The following is a 20,812-nucleotide window of genomic DNA, read 5'->3' as shown; positions in this document are numbered from 1 at the left end:
GAACAATAGCTGTAGTTGAGATAATAATTGATCGTATTGTAATTTTCTGACATTTCCATAACTTTTTGATTTCGTCAGTCAGGTCTTTATATTTCCTTATTTTTGTACTAAATGTTGTAAGTATGTTATGAGTTAATGGTACAGCTACATCTATGAGGATTTCTTCTCAGTCAATTTTATTGATAATAGTGTTGTCGTGTCTATTTATACATAACGTTACATCTGTTCTGATATCTCGATCCCATTAGAGTTTATTTATAATTTTCAAATACTGGACTTAGCTGGTATTTGTAGTATGGCTTAGTACTGGTGGTTAATTCTATATGTTGTGTCAAAAACTGGCGAATGCTTTTTGCAACATTGTTATATCTTTTTAGATAGGGAGTCAGAATGTTTAAATGATGTAAAATGTATTAGGCTTATTTTTAAGTAAATAATACTGTAAATATTTGAAGTAACGGGATTACGTGTATTTTAGACTGATCCTTCGAAGCCAGTGCTTGTAGCAGGAGACCCTGAGAGGTTCCATGGAAAGAAAGTTGATACTCAAGGAGGAATTGAATATCACGAAAATCAGCTGAAAGCATGCGTAAGTAAAGTTCCTAGTTCTTTTGTAACAATAACGAAAATTACATTTTGTGGGGTACACTAATTAAAACGTATGTAAGACCACTCTGTAGGATGGCAAGGATCTGGGCAAAATTTGCTATACAGGCAGTAGCGTACGCAGAAATTTATTTCGGTGGGGGGTGTCCAAACTCAATATGAGGGTATTTTATATTAAAATTCCTAAAATTGCTCCTAAAATTAGGCTAAATTCACACAAAAGTAGAAATTTCTGGGGGGGGGTCCGGACCCCCAGGACCCACCCCCTGCGTACGTCCCTGTATACAGGATAGTGATGATAGTGGTAATATCCAATATGGCGTCCATAAGACATCAGGTATGTTGCTATGTTCCAGAAATCCCAAGTTAAGATTAATTTACCTCCTTGTATTTTGCTGATTTCAACTCCAAGCAATGACAGCAATGAAGGTAGTTGACAAGCCTTAAGGAGCACTTACCTCTGGTGTTTAGGGTCCCTGGATCGATTCCTTGCCAAGCAACTTTGTAGTGGACAATATCGTGTTTGTGAGTTTGATCGGGATACTTCCGTTTCTTCCCACATTATCATATCATTAATTATTTTTCCATCATTATTCACTTCTCTTAATTACCCGTCTCCCTTCGCCTGACGCGAATAAGGTGGACGGTAAACTGAAAGCTCTGACAAGTCTTAAAGAAAATACATACTACACTGCATCAAAATGAAATACTTTTTGAAAAGTTATCGTGAAGAATTACCTATCCATTACTATCTTACTATCACATTAGGCATCTCCATTTCGGGTAGATTTTACTCCTTACTTTCACGGATTTCCACTCCAAACAATAGTCATGTTTCTTATGCAGGGTGTCTATATGTCACGAAAGTCACGAAAAAGTCACGAAATCAGAAAACAGTCATGAAAGTCAAGAAATTTAGCTTTGGGGGCCACGAATTTTTTTTTTTTTATCTGTACAAATATAAGCACAGACTGGAAAATTTTGTTATATAAAACGTCAAAATTCACCACCAAAAATGTCTTTATGATGAGCTTTAGACGCTACTGATTCGCAAGGAAAATATTCTATCGCATGCACGAAAATTCGGCCTAATTTGCACCCGAATTCGCTCTTGAGAATGTTAGGAAATTTTATAGTTTGGTAAAGAAAAGGTCATGAAAAAGTCACGAAATTCCATTTTGGAATTTTAGTAGACACCCTGTTATGCCTTAAAAAAGGCACTAATCAAGTTTCAGATAGATTTTACGAACTTGATTGTAACCGAGAGACAAACATAAAAGCCTGTTAAGGGTCTTCGCTACAGCGAAATTAAACTACTGCTAGTTTTAGAGTTTTTTTGTAAGATCGTCAAAATAAATAAAAATATTCGAAAAGCAGAAATGTAGTGAACTAGACAATACGATTTTGCATGTGATACCGTTATCACAACTCATCTATCTGCTTTCGATTTGCAACTCTAAAACAAACTTAACATTTTTTTGTGGGTTCTGTAAATAGCGGCATACCAAAAGCAGATAGATGAATTGTGGTAAAGGTATCACGTGCAAAATCGTATTGTCTAGTTCACTACGTTTCTACTTTTCGAATATTTTTATTTATTTTGACGATCTTACAGAAAAACTCTAAAACTAGCAGTAGTTTAATTTCGCTGTAGTGAAGACACTTAAGTCGAACAGTGGTAGCTCCTTTCTGTTGGAAAAATCATTCAATTTAGAGCCTGTAATACGATCAGTATGACGTCTATCGACTAACAAGAAAGCCCGATGTAGGCAAAATTTATTTTCCATTGTGCTTATGTTGCACAGCGGCTCAGATGTGCATCTAAGCCCTATAAGATGGATACCTGGGGAAATGTAAGGAAGACTGGAGAATAGCGATGACTCCATCACCTCCTGCACAAGAAAATAAGAACTATACTTCTAATCACATATGAGCGAGGTCGGGATGTCTACATTTAACATAAATACAAAATGTAGTGACGTTTATTTTAAAACGGTTTGTTGTAAAAAAAAAAAAAAAAAAAAAAAAAGTAGCAGTGCCACGTGTTCACCATGTGAAGAAGTTTTGTTTGTATGACATGATAAAGGGTGTTCCATAAAGAACGCAATTTTTCAGTACATAATAACAAATTTATTAATGAAATTAAGTAATTTACGTATTTACATATTTTTGCAGTGAATGCTACCTTTGATTAGTATGAAGTATATACTCAAATGTCCTCCGCAAGTCTGCAGGCACACTCATGTTCTTTGGATGAAATTTTCCGTAACTTTTCGGCTTATTTGCACCTCTAGTTCTGAAATTACACCCTGAATCTCGGCCTCGAGCTCTGGAAGTCATCGTGTTTCAAATACCCGCACAGAAAGAAATCACATGCTGTCAAATCACAAGATCTGGGTGAGCAATTCACGTCACTGTTGCAAGAAATCACCCGGCCAAGGAACCTGTCTTCAATCCTACCGGTAGAGAAAACAGATGGCGCTCCTGCAGTATTCGGCGCTTCGGCATGCTAAGCTCGAAGACAACAAATAAAAGTCGTTTATCAGTGCTGCCAACTTATTACAACAGAAATGACGATCATTTCAAAAGTTGCGTTATTTATGGACACTCATTATTTTTTCAGTTAAAATTGAAACCGGAAGTAGTTTATTTATGTCACTTCCGGTTTTAGTAGAGAGATTAAAGTGGACATGTAATATATTCTTGGGGCACCTAATTGATTGTAGAAAACTGTTTCTCGCTGTCTATTTTCGTTTATACTCTATAGGAATCACGGGGGTCGCGGTGGCTCAGTGGTAGAGCGTTCTCCTCCGGTGCTTGGGGTCTCTGGTTCGATCCCAGCTCGCGCCGTGTTCACTTTGTGGTGGACAAGCACCGTGCTCGTGGGTTTTCTCGGGGTTCTCCCGTTTCCTCCCACTTTCATCATTCCACCATTTCACTCATCTCTCATTATCACCGTCTCCTTTAGCCAAACCGGCATAATCGTAGGACGTTAAACTTAAAGATTTCATTTCATTTTCTATAGGAATCACCGTTTCAAACGGAAATGGTGATTTCAACCATTTCCCATTTTTATAGATTAGAGGGAAGATGGAATATTTTGTTGGGAAACCGCTTCTCGCCGTCTTTATTCTATAATGATCAACAAGAAGTTGTAATATGTTCATGTTTTCGTAGAGAGTTACGAGTGGAGATAAAATGTGTTGTTTGTACGGTTAATTGATTGCATGAAACCGCTTCTTCCTATCTATTACCGTTGTTGTTATTTAGTAATCAACGTAAAAAACCGTAAATGATTTACTTCCACCACTTCCAGTTTAATATCACCATCATCAACCACCTCAGTTCCTGGCTTTTGACTCTCTACATTCTAACCATATCAAGAAGCTCTTGAGGTTGTTTCTTGGACTAATAAATAGGGCAGGGGCGGATCCAGAACGGATTTCTGGGGGGCGGTGGGTTGTAATACTACTACTTCGAGATACTTTTAAGAGCTCCAAATTGTTGGATGGGTTTTATTTATATATAAAATAAAAAATGTTCCTTTTCTGGGGGGACGATTGCCCCGATCGCTCCCCCTTGGATCCGCTACTGAAATAGGGTAAATATACATTCTGCCAAAGAAAAAAAAAACAGAAATTAACAGTGAAACACAAAATATTTAGTTAATCATCAAACTTTATTTAGTTGTATTGGAAATCTGCTCTATTTGAAGCAACACATATATTTCAACGACTATCCCAATCATCAAAACACTTTTTGTAGGTTTAGTCATTTCCCGGAGTAGCCTGCAACTCCTTCAGCGAATTTTGTTTGATGAAATTTTGTTTCTCCGTCTACCAAGAATTCTCAATACTCATCACCACAGTAATTGAAAAAAACTGTCAATATTCCGTTGATTTTGGAGCTATTTTGACTTTTTTTTTTTTTTTTTGCTATTTTTTCCTCTTTAATGTCAAATTCTTAAACGAGTGTCTCGTCTCCCGTAATAATACGTTTCGTGAATGTAGAAAAGGATCTTGGCCGATCGAGCATGTATTTAGCAACCATTTGCCGATCTTCTTTTTGAAGAAAATTAAGGTCTTTTGGAACAAGTCGAACGGCGACGCGTCTCATGCCCAACTGATCAATAAGAATGGTACGAAATTTCGTGTGAAATGTTGACTCTCTGAAGTTTGCATGACGATTTCTTTTTCTTTCTCTGTCGATGTTTTCATCGGTCTAAATCGTAGAAGGACGATCAGAACCACGGAAATCTTTACACCCTTTTCTGCCTTCTGTAAATGCTTTTGTACTACAAGTACGCTTGAATTTTCAATAAAACTGACGAATCATAGGTGTTTTACAACATTTTCCATAATGTTGTACACGAAATTCCGTTGGCATCATAAAATTTGAAATGAAATGAAATATTTCAGTTTAGCGTATCACATTACGCCCTTTATATGCAAAGGGAAACAATGATTAAGGCCAATAAATAATGATGAAAGAATTGGTGTTAATGAGAATGTGGGAGGAAACTGGAGTATCTAGAGGAAACCCACGAATACGATGTTGTTCATCACAAACACAAAATTTGAGGCAAACTCTTTGCTCAATATTCTTATTCATTGTAAAAATCGCAAGACACACTTGAGGTCGACTAACAAAACCATGCAAACAAATTAGTTGACCAATCGCACTCATATTGCACATCATAACTAGGCATAGTACTACCATCTTATATGACAAAAAGAATTACAGCGTATTTCACGTCGGACAATAAAAGAAAAAGTGGTAACCGACCATTTCTTAGAAGTACAGGGTGTCCGAGAATTATCTATACAACTTTACGACGTTATATTGAAAGAAGTTAATGTGATATTTACATGCGGTTTTCTGCATTCAATATAGAAAGTCTTAAAGTTTTCTTTACATGTTCAGTACACCTCTATGTGGGTACCATGTGTGATACGAAGCACATCCAGATGAAAATCAATTTAAGCCCATATGCGCTGCAGCAAATCATCAGTTACTGTCTGAAAAGCAGCAAGGATACGCTGCTTTACCTCTTCAACGTTTGCTACCTTCGTAGGGAAGACAATGTCCTTAAGGTACCCCCACAGAAAGAAGATCTGGCGACCGTGGAGGCCATGATATCAGACCGTCGCGACCAATCCACCTATTGGGAAACACCTCATCCAGGTATTCTCGAACTTCTAAAGACCAGTGTGGCGGAGCTCCATCGTGTTGAAACAGAATGTTTGGTTGCAGATCCTCCAACTGAGGAATCACATAAAGCTGGAGCAAATCCAGATAGACCTGACCTGTGATTGAATTTTCAGCGAAAAAGAAGGGTCCAATAATGCGATTATGCATTAACCCACACCAGACATTTACCTTAGGGCTATCGCGCTCCATCTCACGTGTTACATGAGGGTTCTCGGATCCCCATATGCGAACATTGTGCCTGTTCAACTTCCCAGACACATGGAATGTTGCCTCGTCACTGAAACAAATCTTTTGCAGGAACTGGTTATCGTGCTCAATGCGGTTCAGCATGTAACAAGCAAAGTCAGTTCGTCTGGGTTTATCGTGTGGCAATAAGGCCTGAAGGAGTTGCACCTTGTAGGCGTGCAGCTTCAGCCGTTTATGAAGAACATCATGAACCGTAGCCCTGGGCATATTCAATTCTCTCGCCGCTTTGCGAACAGATTTTGTTGGACTACGCACAAAGGCCTGTTTCACTCTTTCCACATCTTCCTGACTGGTACTTGGTCTTCCAGCTCCTTTCTGGTGCAGAACACTTCCCGTTTCCATGAATTGTTTATACCAAGCTTTAATTGTAGCTCTGGTTGGAGGATCACGTGCATATTTGGTCCTTACATTCCGCTGCACCTGAGTCTCCGACTTCGTTTCTATGTACCAGTAGGGATGCGCACGAGACAAGATTTGTGGCTGTCTCGTCTCGAAAATGTGCTGTAAAAGTGATGTCTCGACTCGAAAAATGTATATTTCTCTATTGAAGGAGCCGTGTTTCGACTCGAATTTTGTCAGGAAAATCCTGTCTCGACTCGTTTCGTGCGCATCCCTATGTACCAGGCAACACACTGTGCTTTTTCTTGTGGTGTCCACATCTTCATTTATTGTTTGCTAACCTGTAAAAGACAAAAGAAGAACCTGTAAGACTTTCTGCATTGAATGCACTAAACCGCCTGTAAAAGAAAAAAAAAAACTTTAAGACTTTCTGCATTGAATGCAACAAACCGCATGTAAATATCACATTAACTTCTTTAAATATAACGTCGTAAAGTTGTATAGATAATTCTCGGACACGGTGTAAATTTCTGCATTATACTTGACGCTGCTTCACTTAAATACAGGGTGGCCCAAAAGTAGGTATACAGTCCCGTACTGATCGGTCATGACATTTTATATCATTTACTTATTGTTATCCATGGAGGTGTTGATTTATTTTCCCTCTTATTTGTTCTTAATTTGTTTCCACTTATACCTTTCGCTCAGAACAAACCAAAGCAAATAAATTCATTATATTAATAAATTAAAATGTCATATTGATAGATGCTGGTCTGTATACCTACTTTTGGGCCACCCTGTACTTCTAATAACCCTAGACTTTCAGCACCCTCCCAATTTTGCATTGCTATGAAGAACAGCCGATCATGCTACAAGTAAAAACGCTCATGGTGAATTCAATGAAACCATTTCTAAACTTATCCGTCCATGGTGTCACGAAGGAAATAACCTGGAAGTAGGAGTCTTTGATACATTTCTAATTTCACTTTTTCTACGAATTTGGGAATGCTGAATCGAATGGAATTATTTTTAAGTATTTGTCCACTCGAAAACTCTCTTCTAAATTGAGATACACATGTTTGCTTTATTGATGATAAAGAAGAAATTCATCTCGTTTTTCACACTACGAATCATATATTCACTTAATGCACATGCTGTATCCATATTTAATGACGTACAGACAATTTTTATCAATAAAAAGTATAAAAAGTTCAATAGAAATTTATCCAAGCGTGGACATTTTTACTAGTGACGTGCTCAGTTGTTCTTTCCTCACAGTTTCCAACTGCAAGCTTGAGAATGAATTTAGTAGTAGGTTGAAGAAATTCTGTCAAAAGCTTAAGTAAGTTTAGTTCGTACTCTGAATGTAAGGTCTACTGATTGCTTTACTATAATATCACCACTTCGGCCATTATATGAGCTGAAAATTACTTGTTAATAGTAATAAATAGCAGTTTGATGCAGCTGCACAGGCTCAGTGCTAGAGTGCTAATTTCTTGTACGTGGGGTTTCTGGCCCGACCCCAACTCCCGTCAAGTGAGTTTTGTGATGGAGAAACGCCTTTTGCATGGGTTTCCTCGGGGTTCTACCGTTTCATACCATTTTCTTCATCCCACCACTCGTTCATGTTCATCATACCGTCTCCTAAAGCCTTAGTGCATAAACGTAAGACGTTAAACTAAAAGAAATAAGCTTTTGATCTCATTAAACAAAATATTTAGCTTATTTTCAACTTTTCTCTTGGTTGTAGCGTACGTGTAATGTCTATTAATTCTACGTGTATTAACTATCATAATCGTGTTTTAATTTGATAAACTCTTTAGGAACATGCTATGTTTATTTGTAACGCTTGCCTAGAAAGAGCTAAATATTGAGAAACTCTGTTCTTTCCAGTACAAGCTAGACCAAGTTACAAAGCTAGAACCAACACTAATAAGTGTTTTGAGCACCAAACAATGGACCAGGGTTTGAATCAAGCATGTTTATGTAAGGAGAAAAGTATTCCAGATAAATAGGTATATATATATATATATATATATATATATATATATATATATATATATCATAGGTGTCCAAACTTGCGAGCCCGACGATCATGAGCTCGGCACTCGCGCTCAATAATTGAGCCCGAGCCCCAATGAAATAAGTGAGCGCGAGCCCAAGTGAGTGCGAGCCCAGTTGAGAGAAGTGATCGCGAGTCCGAGTGAGCGCGTGCCCACTTGAGATTAGTGAGCGCGAACCCAATCGAGAGAAGTGAGTGCGAGCCCAGTCAAGAGAGATAAGCGCGAGCCCGAGTGAGTGCGAGCTTACTTGAGTGAAGTGATCGCGAGTGCTAGTGAGCGTGAGCCCAGTTGAGACAGGTGAGCGCGAGCTCAGTTAAAAGAAATGATCGCGAGTGCGAGTGAGCGCGAGCTAAGTTGAAAGAAGTGATCGCGAGCCCAAGTGAGTGCGAGCCCAGTCAAGAGAGATGAGTGCGAGCCCGAGTGAGTGCGAGCTTAGTTGAGAGAACTGATCGCGAGTGCTAGTGAGCGCGATCCCAGTTGAGACAGGTGAGCGCGAGCCCAGTCAAGAGAGGAACGCGAGCCCAGTGGGAAATGGCCATCTATGATATATATATATAATGTGAGATATAATAGGGGTAAATGTTTCTCGGGCAAGCAAGCAATTCTTTGACGAGAAGGAAAATTACTTCATAAGAGGGGAAATTCCCCTCATCGTCCCGTTGATTTGAAGCATGCATTGGACTGTCACATGTGTAGATCTGACAACGAAAATACAAACTTTATCTACAAGTGGCATAAATTGTGATGTGAAATCACGTGCAAATCACGATTAAGCTTGGACTTTAAATTTAAAGAAAAGAAATGTCATATTAAGATGATTGACTTGATAGAAGAAAACACTACACTTATCAAACATTGAACGTAGGCTACCTGTGAAAAGATAAATTAACTCTATTGGTTTACCTCTTAAATTTCTGTAGATAGCAACCAGGTGTCTTTGTTATTGTCAACAATAGACTAAATACAGAAAAAAATGTCTGAACTTAACAGCAAGAAGATGAAGACAACCATGCGCGCCCTTAACATTGTTGTATTAACTTTGGCCAAATAACACCCTTTATTGACGGCATGAAGCAAGATCTATTTTGTGTATTGCAGTGTCTTGTAACCTAAAGAACTGCTGCGATACATTCCTTGCACTTTGTTTGATATTCGTGGAACTCAGGCAGATAGTTCGTTCGTCTCTTCTCATAACAGTAATAATAATAATTATTATTATTAGTTGTTCAAGCACCGGGCGTTGCCCGGAAAAAAATATAAATAGCCCGCAGGTTCTCAAAATTGACCCAGAAAATAAGAAATACGAAATAATTTCAGTTCCAGTTCCAATAGTGTACATTAAAATAGTTGTGGTTAAAACCTTGCAGTTGGATTTCAGCAAATTAGACCGTCTGCAGATCGGTGATGCAACTTTCAAAAAACGTATTGCTGTTAAATAGTACGCTTCAGTGTGATTCAGAAGCATAAACTTAACTGTATGTTTCGTAGAAGATCACCTTATATTGAATGTTGATATGATTTCATCCATGGAACAGGCATACAGTACTTCGGTGATGACCATGCTTTGGCTATTTTGCTTCCACAGGTATTTTACCTCATATATATATTTGGAAGAGGTTGGATGATCCTCAGAGTCGTTTTGGATCGACGGAAAACAAGTAAATCTTCTAACTGTGCATGCTATAGGAACCTTAGACAATAGTATCTACTTATACTATGCAGCAGCTGAATTGACGTTTAGTTGAACGGTTAGTAGCTTGTCGTCTCGGTACGAACGTACATCAGACGAATGAGGGCAACGTCTTTGTAAATAGGTGTTTCGACATGAAAGCCACGGTCAAGATCAAACATCAATTCGGTTGCCGCGCAAAATAAATGGCGGCTTTAATTTTGAATATGCACTTAGTTTAAACTTGTTCTTTTTAAAATTTTACGACAATATACAAGTTCATGACTACGCTCAATACGTATTTCAACTATCTTCTGCTGCCTATGACATGGATTGTATCACGGCTTTCCCCTTCTGGGCATAGTGTAAATCAGTATTACTAACTAACTAACTCTATAGCCTATGGAACTCGGAAGTTCAATGCCGCGTTCACAAAAGCTCTTCACTGACTTCTATCCTTAGCCAACTGGATCCAGTTTCTACTTTGCATTTCTATTTCGGCAAGATCCATCTTAATATTGTCCTTCCATCTGCACATAGCTCTTCCTAACGGTCATTTTTCGATTGATCTTGCAGTCAAGACTTTGAAAGCGTTTCTACTTTCTTCCATCCTGGCTAAATGACCTGCCCACCGAAGCCTCCTAGACTTGATGACCCTAACAATGTTTGGTAAACCGTATAAATTATGTAGTTCCTCGCTAAAGTTTGCGCCACTCCCCTTCCCTTTCCTCTTGGGTCCGAATATTCGTCTCAGAATCTTGTTCTCAAATACTTTCAGTCTATGTTCTTCCCTCAGAATAAGCGACCATGATTCGCAACCATATAGAACAACAGGCGTGATTATCGGTTTATATATTTTAAGCTTCAAATTCATCGATAGAATTCGCGACGACAAGAGATTTTGAACCGAATGGTAACACGAATTCCCTGCTTTTAGTTGACATTTAATTTCTTCGTGGATATGATTTTCCTATGTTAATATGGATCCTAGATATTTGAAAGTATCCACTTTATCAAAAGTATTATTTAATATTTTAACGCAACTCTAGTTTGCTGTATTACGGTCTCGACGCACTTCCATGTATTCAGTTTTCTCTGCATTTACTTCTAAACCCATGTCCCTGCAAGCGCTTAATAATATCTCTGCATTTCTTTCTATTGTTCTCCTATCATCCCCTATTAAATTTACATCATCAACTAACCTGGTGAACCCCATTCAATTCTAGGCCCTGGTTGCTATCGTTGATTTTCCTTATAGCGTATTCCAGAACAAAGTTGAATAATAATGGCGACAACACATCTCCTTGTTTCAGGCCATTCTTGACGTGAAAGCTCATGGACAAAAAGTTTCCTACCCGGACTTTACTTTGGGATTCATATGAACATACCCTAATTAATCTAATTAGCTTTTTCGATATTCTAAATTCTGTAAGAATGTTGTACAATGTTTCTCTCCTAACCGAGTCGTAAGCCTTTCTAAAATTAATAAATAGTTAATGTATCGGGGTATTGCATTCCTACTTCTTCTCGAGTATTTGTCGAATGGCATAATGGTCGATCGATTTTGTCTAAATCCGCATTGATAATCTCCAATAATTTCATCTGCGTATGGGGTCAGAAATTCATCCTGGTCATCTTATTGAAAGCTAGAAATAACTTAGCCAAGCGGTTTATCTTCAATTTACCGTCGGAAGTGAATTATTGACGCTTATTATGATGAAACGAATGAATGAACTTGGACAAACATTGTTACCAGATATGAATTATGCTTTGGTGTTTTATATAATATATATTTTTCTTTCTTTTGCAGAGGGATTTGGCAGCACAACTAGGCGTGCAACCTATGAAACCAGTTGGCTGTTAAGATGTTCAAAAATCTTGTTTCGAAGTTCAAATGTGTTCAAAAGTTGAAATATGCTGAGAGTTTATTGATGTTCACGTTTTTCATTGTTTAAGTGCTTATTAAACATTGTAACATACCATATAAATAAATATTTTCATAAAAAAGTTACTCTGTATTTATTATATATTACACCCGATTCAAGACTCTTTCTGAACTTTTTGCAAAATTTTCACCTACAGTGTTTTCGTACTGAATAGCATGGGTCGGGTCGGGTCGCATTGGCCAAATACGACTCAGCACGGATTGGTACGAATATACTATATACCTTTCGCAAAGGTTTATTACTTCAGGGAACATCCATCAACAAGGAAATCTGCATTTTCAATTTGATCTGACACACAATCATAGTCAACGTCTTACGAATAAAATCAGAAAAATAAACACACTGCTGAACAAGACTGCACTTATTTAATATAAAAAACACATTTACACGTGACGTTTCGATCTTCTAGCCAAGATCCTCATCAGACGTACACTCTGATGAGGATCTTGGCTAGAAGATCGAAACGTCACATGTAAATGTGTTTTTATATTAAATAAGTGCAGTCTTGTTCAGCAGTGTGTTTATTTTTCTCAATTTTGATCTTCGACTGTTTCTTAGAGGAATGTATATGTGATTGCGAATTGCAAAGAAAGATGAAAACTTGCAGGGATTGTAGCCTGTCACATGTGTAGTTAACTATTCGACTTGTTAAAATTCTAACATTTTATAATTTTCTCATTTTGTATTACATTTTGTATGTTAATTTTCCGGAGATTTCGCACTAACGAAAGCGACCTCACTCCGATCAACCCGGAGTCCCAGTATGAGAAAATCTCTAATTTTTTAGAGGTTCTCTTGAAATATGCTAGCCAAAAAATTAACATCGATGTGTACGGTGTTCTTCGAAAAATTCTGATCCTATATTTTTTAAATGCCATGTATGTACTCATTCTCATGAGAAGGTGGAAATTAAACCTTTTCAACTGTTAGTGATCTTTATTTTAAGTGTTTCGTATGTATGATTATGAGAACACGATGGTTTAAAGAAAATGGGTGACTAGAAGCCTCATTTAGTAGCAATTTGTGTCAATCAAACTCAAAATTTGTAATATTTGATATCAAATACTCATTTAGCGATATGACGTCAGTGAGGGAGATCTTTCATTTGGAAATAAATATGCTTTTTTTATTATTATTATTCAACACCAAAAGTTCTTGCGTTGCGACTTCAAATTTTAGGAAAACTGATACGGTACTGAGTGATGCCCATTTTGTTTTTTTATTATTTTCCAATGCTGTACGTACGCAGGAAGAATAGTTGTTTTCACCGCAAAATACGTTTAGCAACATTACACAGGCTCAACCGTAAGAGCTTTAGAAGATATTGCAAGATAGATGACGTATTGGTTGTTGCTTTATGTATTTCCCTTCCAGCTAGGCTACATATCAGGAGCTATTCCTTCTGTATCCTTTCCTGGTTGTGTTTGCAAAAATATTGTAATGATTTTGGTAGAGTCAATAATGGACCGAGATTTATCCCTTCACCAATTTATTATAAAATTTGATAAATACAAAACGTCTTTGATTACAAAGAGTACGATACTGTTTTCTCGTTAATGTCCAAGTAGAGGAGTATAGGTGTTTTGGACGGTGCCCCTTCTCTCAAGGCAGTCTCCAAGGCACCTGCTGGTTCGGTGAGTCTGGAAGGATAGCACCCTCAGCTAAAGACAGCTTCGCAAGGTTTGGTTGTAGGGAGAACCCCTAGTCCAGTGCGACCTCGGGAAGGATAGGTGTACCTCTAGTCCAGTGCGACCTCAGGGCGGTGTAGGTGATTTGATCAGTTGGACGACTGATGCTGGGTCCCTCGGTGATCCTCCTTTTATTTATCCTCCTCGGGTCCTTTCGTGAGGTCCGTCTGCTTTCGGCGTTCCTCGGTGTCCTCCGCGTTGGCTTGCTGTTTGCTAGGTTGTTTATGAATAATAGCACGTGTTGAATTGACACGTGCGTCTGTCGTGATGTGGGGATCCTTGCAATATTGTTTTCCAATGGATTTGTCATGTGGTATCGAAGAATCAGCTTCTTCAAATGGTTATAAATATGTTAAAACAGAATTTAAAATATCTGCTGGTAGTTAACGAATGATACAAAGTAATAAAGCTGCATTTTTCGTGTTTAAAGAGCTTAATGTTTTCGAGTTTAGTATTTTGATAATTTGAGATTCTTGTTGACAATTTTGATTTGTTTTCCTCTAAATTTTCTCTTTCTTATTTACATAAGAAAATCAGGAGATTAACAAAAGTTAGTTAATTAACCAATACGTAATCCATCTATATCAGTGGTTCTCAACCTAATTCCCATCACGATCCCCATTTTATCACATCCTCTTGTCAGCGACCCCCTTATAATTTCTGGTTTGTAATAAGCTTCTGTGGAGTTTTTAATATACCTATTGCGGAGATCTCACGATATCCATCTATTTGTATAATAGTAAAATCCATTTCTTTTGTATAGTGGATACAGTAACTTTCCTAAAAGCGTATGAATTGAAACGAAATTTGGCCAATTTGTTCATATTACAAATATCAAATCCGATCCATCATATTGTTTCAAAATGGAGGCCATTTTGAAAGTTTTAAAACTTCATAACTCCCTTAATTTTCGATCATATAGTAAAAAAGTAAACTGATTTCTAATTTTGGTTTTAAAAACTTGGACAGTTGTTAAAAAAAAAAAGTTATTAAGTATTGTAGATAACTTGATAATGGGCGTCACGAAGATTGAACCAGACATTGCCGCACTAGTGAAATCACACCATGCTCAGGTATCTCATTAGCTTTCAAACTTAATTGTATTTTAATATGCAGGTTTTGTTGCATTTGTATTTTTCTGGTATTTCAATATGGAGTTCTTATTAGATTCGTATCGTACTGCTTTGATTTAAATTGATTTTTAAACAACTCTGTATCTTGTGAAAATATTTAGTAGACTTATATCTTCTTCTTAACAGTATGAATAAAAATAAAAACATGTTATCAGAAATTCAAAATAACATTGAAAATATTTTCCGGTATTATATTCTAATTATGTTTATCTCTTCCGCTTATCTTCGCGACCCCCATGTTGATAAACCTTGATCTATATGTTTTCTCGTTTTCGCTATGTCCAGAAAACATACACACAGAGAGAAAATCGATCTTTAGTAGTTTCTACTGCATTAGCCAGGAAGAACCATTTGTCGTAAACTAAGAATTGCGGTTACCGCTTTAGAGGTGCAAGACTCAACTTGGACTTAAGGTGATAGGTTATGATTAGAGCTTACAACAAATTATAGGACTATGTCTCATTGCCATTGAAATGTATCTATTTATGGACTAAATGCATAAAGGTTATTCAACGGAATCTCAAAGCTAGCCAGAAAGCATCTAAACTTATAATCTATATATTAAAATGCTAGGTTTGTATGTTTGTGTTCAAGATAAGTTTATGTTTGTGGCCAATTTTTTTTTTCAACAATGAGATCTTGGAAACCACGAGCTCTAGAAACGTGCGCTTTCCGCTGGTCGATTCCAAATTTTAAGCGTTGTTTTGATCCTATTAGTTTAATATTATAACTAGGTTGATACCCTTGCGAAAGGCAACCAGTAGAGAACCTAAGTATAGTGTGTTGATAGACATTTCAGGCGCTTTGCTTTAATCTAACAAAATCTATTGCAAGCTGACAACTTCGAATGCTTGTAGACCCACATAAAGATGTGTATTCTGATATGGAATTATAAGAAAAAATGCATTTGGTACCATCTATCACTTATCCAAGTTTGCCACAAACTCACCCCAATATTCCATATATTAAAATACTACATTTATATATGTATCTATAACAATTCAGTCCCTTTGAGAGTCTTCCTGTCTCTTATTTGTGTCTGTAAATGGACTTCTACAGATATAGTGAGAAGTGGGAAGGAGATTCACATTCATATTAAAATAGTGCGTTGTGTAAACAGTACAGCTTCAGCTAGTCTATATATCACAATGCTAGGTTTATATGTTTGTGGTGAAGAAAATTGTATATGTTCCTGAACGTTTATATACTTGTGGCCAATTCCTTTCACAATAATATCTCGGAATCCACAAACTCTAGAAAGATGCCGTTTTCACTGATCGATTACAAATTTTGTGTAGGTTGTTCAGTTCTAATTGAATATTTTAAAAAACGGCCATTATTTCTTTATAAAATTTTTTAAGGAGTACACTGGGAGTATTGACATTTTAAAAGTAATAGCTGAACCTGCTCTGTCTATTCAGCGCATCGTTCTGTTATGATCGTAAATCTCCTTCCCACTGTGCATGTCTCCTTACTCACGCAAGTAAAGAATAGGAAACTCACAAAGGAAGTGAACTGCTATGTATAGATGTTGGAGTGAGTTTGTAGCAAATTTGTAGAAGTAACACTATATCAATTGGATTTTTTTAAAATAAATCTATGTCCCTCCGAGTACGCCTCATTGCATCTCTTGAGGACTTTGAAGTTGCCAGTATGCAATAGGCTTTGCCATTCAGAGTGCCTGCGGTGTCCGTCAACCTGCTGGGGCCACGGTGGCTCAATGGTAGAGCGTTCACCTCTGGTGCTTGGGGTCCCGGGTTCGATCCCAGCCCCCGCCAAGTGAACTTTGTGGTGGACAAACACCGTGTGCGTGGGTTTTCTCGGGGTTCTCCCGTTTCCTCCCACTTTCTTCATTCCACCATTTCATTCATTACTCATCATCACCGTCTCCTTTAGTCTAACCGGCATAACCGTGGGACGTAAAACTCAAAGGTTTCCGTCAACCTGCCATACCTAACTTCTCAACTGGTTGCCTAACACAGTAGTTTCGGCCTGCAACAATGTTAATCTTATGGACTCAAAACGGCCCCTAAAATGTTGAATAGAACAATAACGACATGGTTTATGAAAATTTGAATGAGAACTGGACAATCTACACAAGAGATTTCCCCCCTCAATTACATTTTGTTCCCCCCAAACAATTCAACTGAAGTATCCCCACCGGGGATGCTCGCTTCCCCCCCCCAAAAAAAAGCTTGGTATAACGCCAAGTTTCACTGATATTTGGCATTTCTTGTAAGTTTAATCTGCTAGCCGTATTTCGAAATGAGCGATGTAAACTGTTCAGTTTTGGTCATTCTAATTTCCCCACTATTTTCACCGTTGCTTAGTTTAACTATATTATTATGACTACAGTTGTTACTTGCAACGGTATCTTCATACCCTTCAGTTCGTCGTCCTTCGTGAATATAGAATGTACTAATTGCGCGTAACGAAGTAGCATATGGATTTATAAATGCTCTTAGGGGTTGGGCAAGAAGTAAACAAATAGCTTCTTCCATTATACTCGCGAGTGTCATATTCATCCTCTACATTTGTATCAATTATCATCTTGTTTTAATTTTTGTTATATTTCATTTTAGTTTGCAAGTTTGCATAATATTTGTAATATCCAATAAATAGAACAAGTGGACTTATTAGAACATAAGTGGACTATTATTATTTGAGCACCACTGTCTTTTACAGTTTACGGAAATGAACTTTTGAAACTGTACTCAAAATCTGAATTATGTATTCTCTCGTGGCTATAAGTTAATGTATATGCTTACGATGCGTCCGTAGTGAGAAGACACGTTAGTAAAAGTGAGTAAGAGCATAAGATTTGTTTTAGCATTTGCTAATATGACTGATTCTCCGTGACATTCAGTGTTCGTGTCTGTACAAGCACTTCGACTGGAGCGGTCTATTTAAAGTTAACCCTTCACTTTCTATCTTCCTTTTCGCTATACGGTTTGCTGTCCACGCCAATAATCCTGTCTGGAAAACTTCAATGTAATATTTATACTTCACTAGCAGCGTTCACCCCGCTTCGCTGCGGTCACCCCGGAACGCAATAAACTTTGTTACTTAGATAATTTTTACTTTTTCGCTTTCAAGTGATATGATAGCAGCGTTCACCCCGCTTCGCTGCGGTCACCCCGGAACGCAATAAACTTTGTTACTTAGATAATTTTTACTTTTTCGCTTTCAAGTGATATGATAAAAACCATAGAAGATTGCAGTAAATGTTAACATTATATCGCCTGTCATTTATGTTAACCCGCCCCGCTTCGCTGCGGTCACCCCGGAACGCAATAAACTTTGTTACTTAGATAATTTTTACTTTTTCGCTTTCAAATTGCAGTAAATGTTAAAATTATAGCGCCTGTCATTTATGTTAACCCGCCGAGTCACATGGTCATGCGGGTTGCATATAAATACGTTTATTTTTACCTATGATGAACTAATAACAAAGGATTTGTACGTATGGACACTTGAATGGTCAATTATCTCAAGACACTGGTAATTAAAAATTAAAGTGATATGATAAAAACCATCTAGGGTCCAAATCCTAATAACCCCCCAAAAATGAAAGAAATTGGTTCAGCCGTATTAGCGTGATGAGTTCACAAAGGATTTGTGCGTTCTCTTTTATATATATAGATTTGATAACATAGAACATAGTGAATCAACTCAGCGGTATTCTAACAGTAAAGTAATTATAAGTGAATTGAGAGTTTTTAAAGATTTGGATGCCAGAAATCTGGACCAGCAACAATCAGTTTCTCGTATGATAGACTAATATGTAGATTTTTTTTTTTTTTTTTTAGGTAAGTCCGGTTTAACTGATAATTTTAGTGATTTTTATAATACTGAAGTAGGTTTTATTTTGCCAGGCTGTGTGTAATAAAGCAAAGTGGAAGATTTCAATATGAGCAGAAAAATTAACGTGTTTGTGATCATGGCTATCACTCGGGCCGAATTATTAAGTGAATAAACCCTAGAGAGCTACGAGCACAAGAGTGAGTACAATATTTAAACACGTTCAGAAAGTTAGGTGTGGTGTGTGCATGTCAAACAATATATTCATAGTTATTGTCAGTAGATTTATTGAATTAATAAATTCCTTATTTATTACAGATGCCACATCATATTTATGCGTGTATGTGTGTGGGGGTAAGGTATTATTGTCTCATTTTGAATTATTGCACCTATAGACGCTACGTCAAGTTGGTCTAATTTTATCTCCCCCAATATAAATTATCTAATTCGCACACTGCTTTCCATGATTAAGAACTGTTCATGGAGAAGTGAATCTTAAGGGTCTAGGAGATCCTATAAACGTCATAGGGTAATTATCCCATTCTCAGGAAACCAGACCAACAGACAGGAGGAACGAAGGAGAGATCTGGCGTTTATAGAGACAGTGAGGAGTATGGATATCATACTTTAGAGTTTTATAAGTACATCCCTTGTGGACTAATGAGTACTCCTTGCTCTCTCCTTCTTTTTGTAGAGTTTCTCTCTATCGCTGCATGAATTGTGAAAATCTGCTTCAATGTCATATGCATACAGTACATTGGGTAGTTGGCGATGACTGCCAGAAATGAAGGGATATTCTGTCGATAGTTTGAACACTGCACTAGAGTGGATTAAGATTTTCGGGGCTTATATGCGCCAAGCCATATTACGACATCACTACACACATATTTACTGAAGTGACATAGTGAGAGAAAGTAACTAAAGAAACACTTTTATATTCATAAATTAATGTATTATTTTATTTTTAAATACAGGTAAACTTACATTGTTTTGTCTGATGAAATCTCTTTGAGACTACAATGGTTTCATTGGTGTTAATCCTCGTGCAGCTGCAATCTTGTTCTGCAATAACACACACACAAAAAAAATAAATAAATAAAGCCCTGTTGGAAACAAAATATAAAACTGCTGTCGGTCAATGTTAAAAATCATGCAGCGCTGTCAGAGTTTTCAGAGGAAAGGAAAATTTTACAACTTTTAGGGAACAAAAGAAGATATAAAATATTCAAAATTTACATATAGCAAACACATATATCGCTACAGTAATAACGTATGGAATAAATTTAATTGGAAACAAATAGTTTCACTGAAAATAATGGCAACACATAAAACAAAAAATATTTTACAATTCTCGCTTGGGGCTCATGTGGTTCGGATCCTACGTTAAGTTATAGGCTCTCGTGTGATATAGCGCCGATACTGAAAGGACGCTAAAATTAAATCCAACCAACTATGTTACACAAATTTTTGTTGCCTTTTAATTATATCTTAATAAAGACTCTGCATCCTTTTCATAAAGTTCCAAAAATCCTTGCAGGACATTAGGGTGGGTCGAAAAAAACGATTTCTTTCGAATCGAATTCTAATAGTGCGGAAAAGTTGGACCATCTATCGAAACGTGTAAGTGTAATTGTTTTTTTTAAATCGCGTAGTATCTTCAGTGCGCGCATCCAGGTTAAAGTTTTACCAAATTGTCAAAAATCGTACTTTTTTTGGAACACCCTGTATAGAATACAGATTGCTTGTGATAGTTGTAATAGAGCGCTAATTCTCAAGTAGGCATGTAACAATACACAGAAGAAAAGAAAATCAACATTGGATAATATCTTCAGTTCTTGCTCTAAGGTCAAAATCTCGTGAAATTGTAAAAAATTGTACTTTTTTTTGGAACATCCTGTATTAAATAGTTTATGTTGTTATAGCCCTAATAGGTCTGTGATTTTCTTCCAGCATGTAGCAACAGGCACACACAAAAAGAAATCGAATGCATCCTTCACTAAAAATAGAAATTCCACAGTGTTCCATATTCCCATTTGTAAAATGTTTATTTTATTTTTTTCTTTTCTTCAGAATTGAGTTCATTGGCCATATAACGCCTAGAACTGGATCT

At 37.1% G+C, this 20,812-nt stretch overlaps 3 protein-coding genes across 4 annotated transcripts in view; 2 read left to right on the top strand and 1 right to left on the bottom strand.

The window, feature by feature from the left end:
- LOC145683160 (putative oxidoreductase YjmC) overlaps window positions 1–12,140 on the top strand; it is a 73,840-nt gene extending 61,700 nt beyond the window's left edge. Inside the window, exons 8-9 of the mRNA XM_081754526.1 lie at window positions 479–589; window positions 11,945–12,140. Of these exons, the coding sequence (XP_081610652.1) occupies window positions 479–589; window positions 11,945–11,998 (165 nt within the window). The 3' untranslated portion in view covers window positions 11,999–12,140. The remainder of the gene's footprint in view (window positions 1–478; window positions 590–11,944) is intronic.
- A 3,090-nt stretch (window positions 12,141–15,230) lies between these two features.
- LOC145683148 (putative oxidoreductase YjmC) overlaps window positions 15,231–20,812 on the top strand; it is a 101,502-nt gene continuing 95,920 nt past the window's right edge. The window contains exon 1 of the mRNA XM_081754517.1: window positions 15,231–15,314. The gene's annotated coding sequence lies outside the window, so the exon portion shown is untranslated. The remainder of the gene's footprint in view (window positions 15,315–20,812) is intronic.
- The window catches only part of LOC145683153 (putative oxidoreductase YjmC), a 63,050-nt gene continuing 61,872 nt past the window's right edge, over window positions 19,635–20,812 (bottom strand). For both annotated transcript variants that reach the window (XM_081754523.1, XM_081754519.1), the window contains exon 9: window positions 19,635–19,764. In XM_081754523.1, coding sequence (XP_081610649.1) covers window positions 19,717–19,764 — 48 coding nt within the window. In that variant the 3' untranslated portion in view covers window positions 19,635–19,716. The remainder of the gene's footprint in view (window positions 19,765–20,812) is intronic.

The sequence above is a fragment of the Thermobia domestica genome, chromosome 1, assembly GCF_964235325.1.
Source record: "Thermobia domestica chromosome 1, izTheDome1.hap1.1, whole genome shotgun sequence".
NCBI lineage: Eukaryota > Metazoa > Arthropoda > Insecta > Zygentoma > Lepismatidae > Thermobia > Thermobia domestica.
Note: the sequence above shows the minus strand (reverse complement) of the source record. Positions and strands in the feature narration are given on the sequence as shown.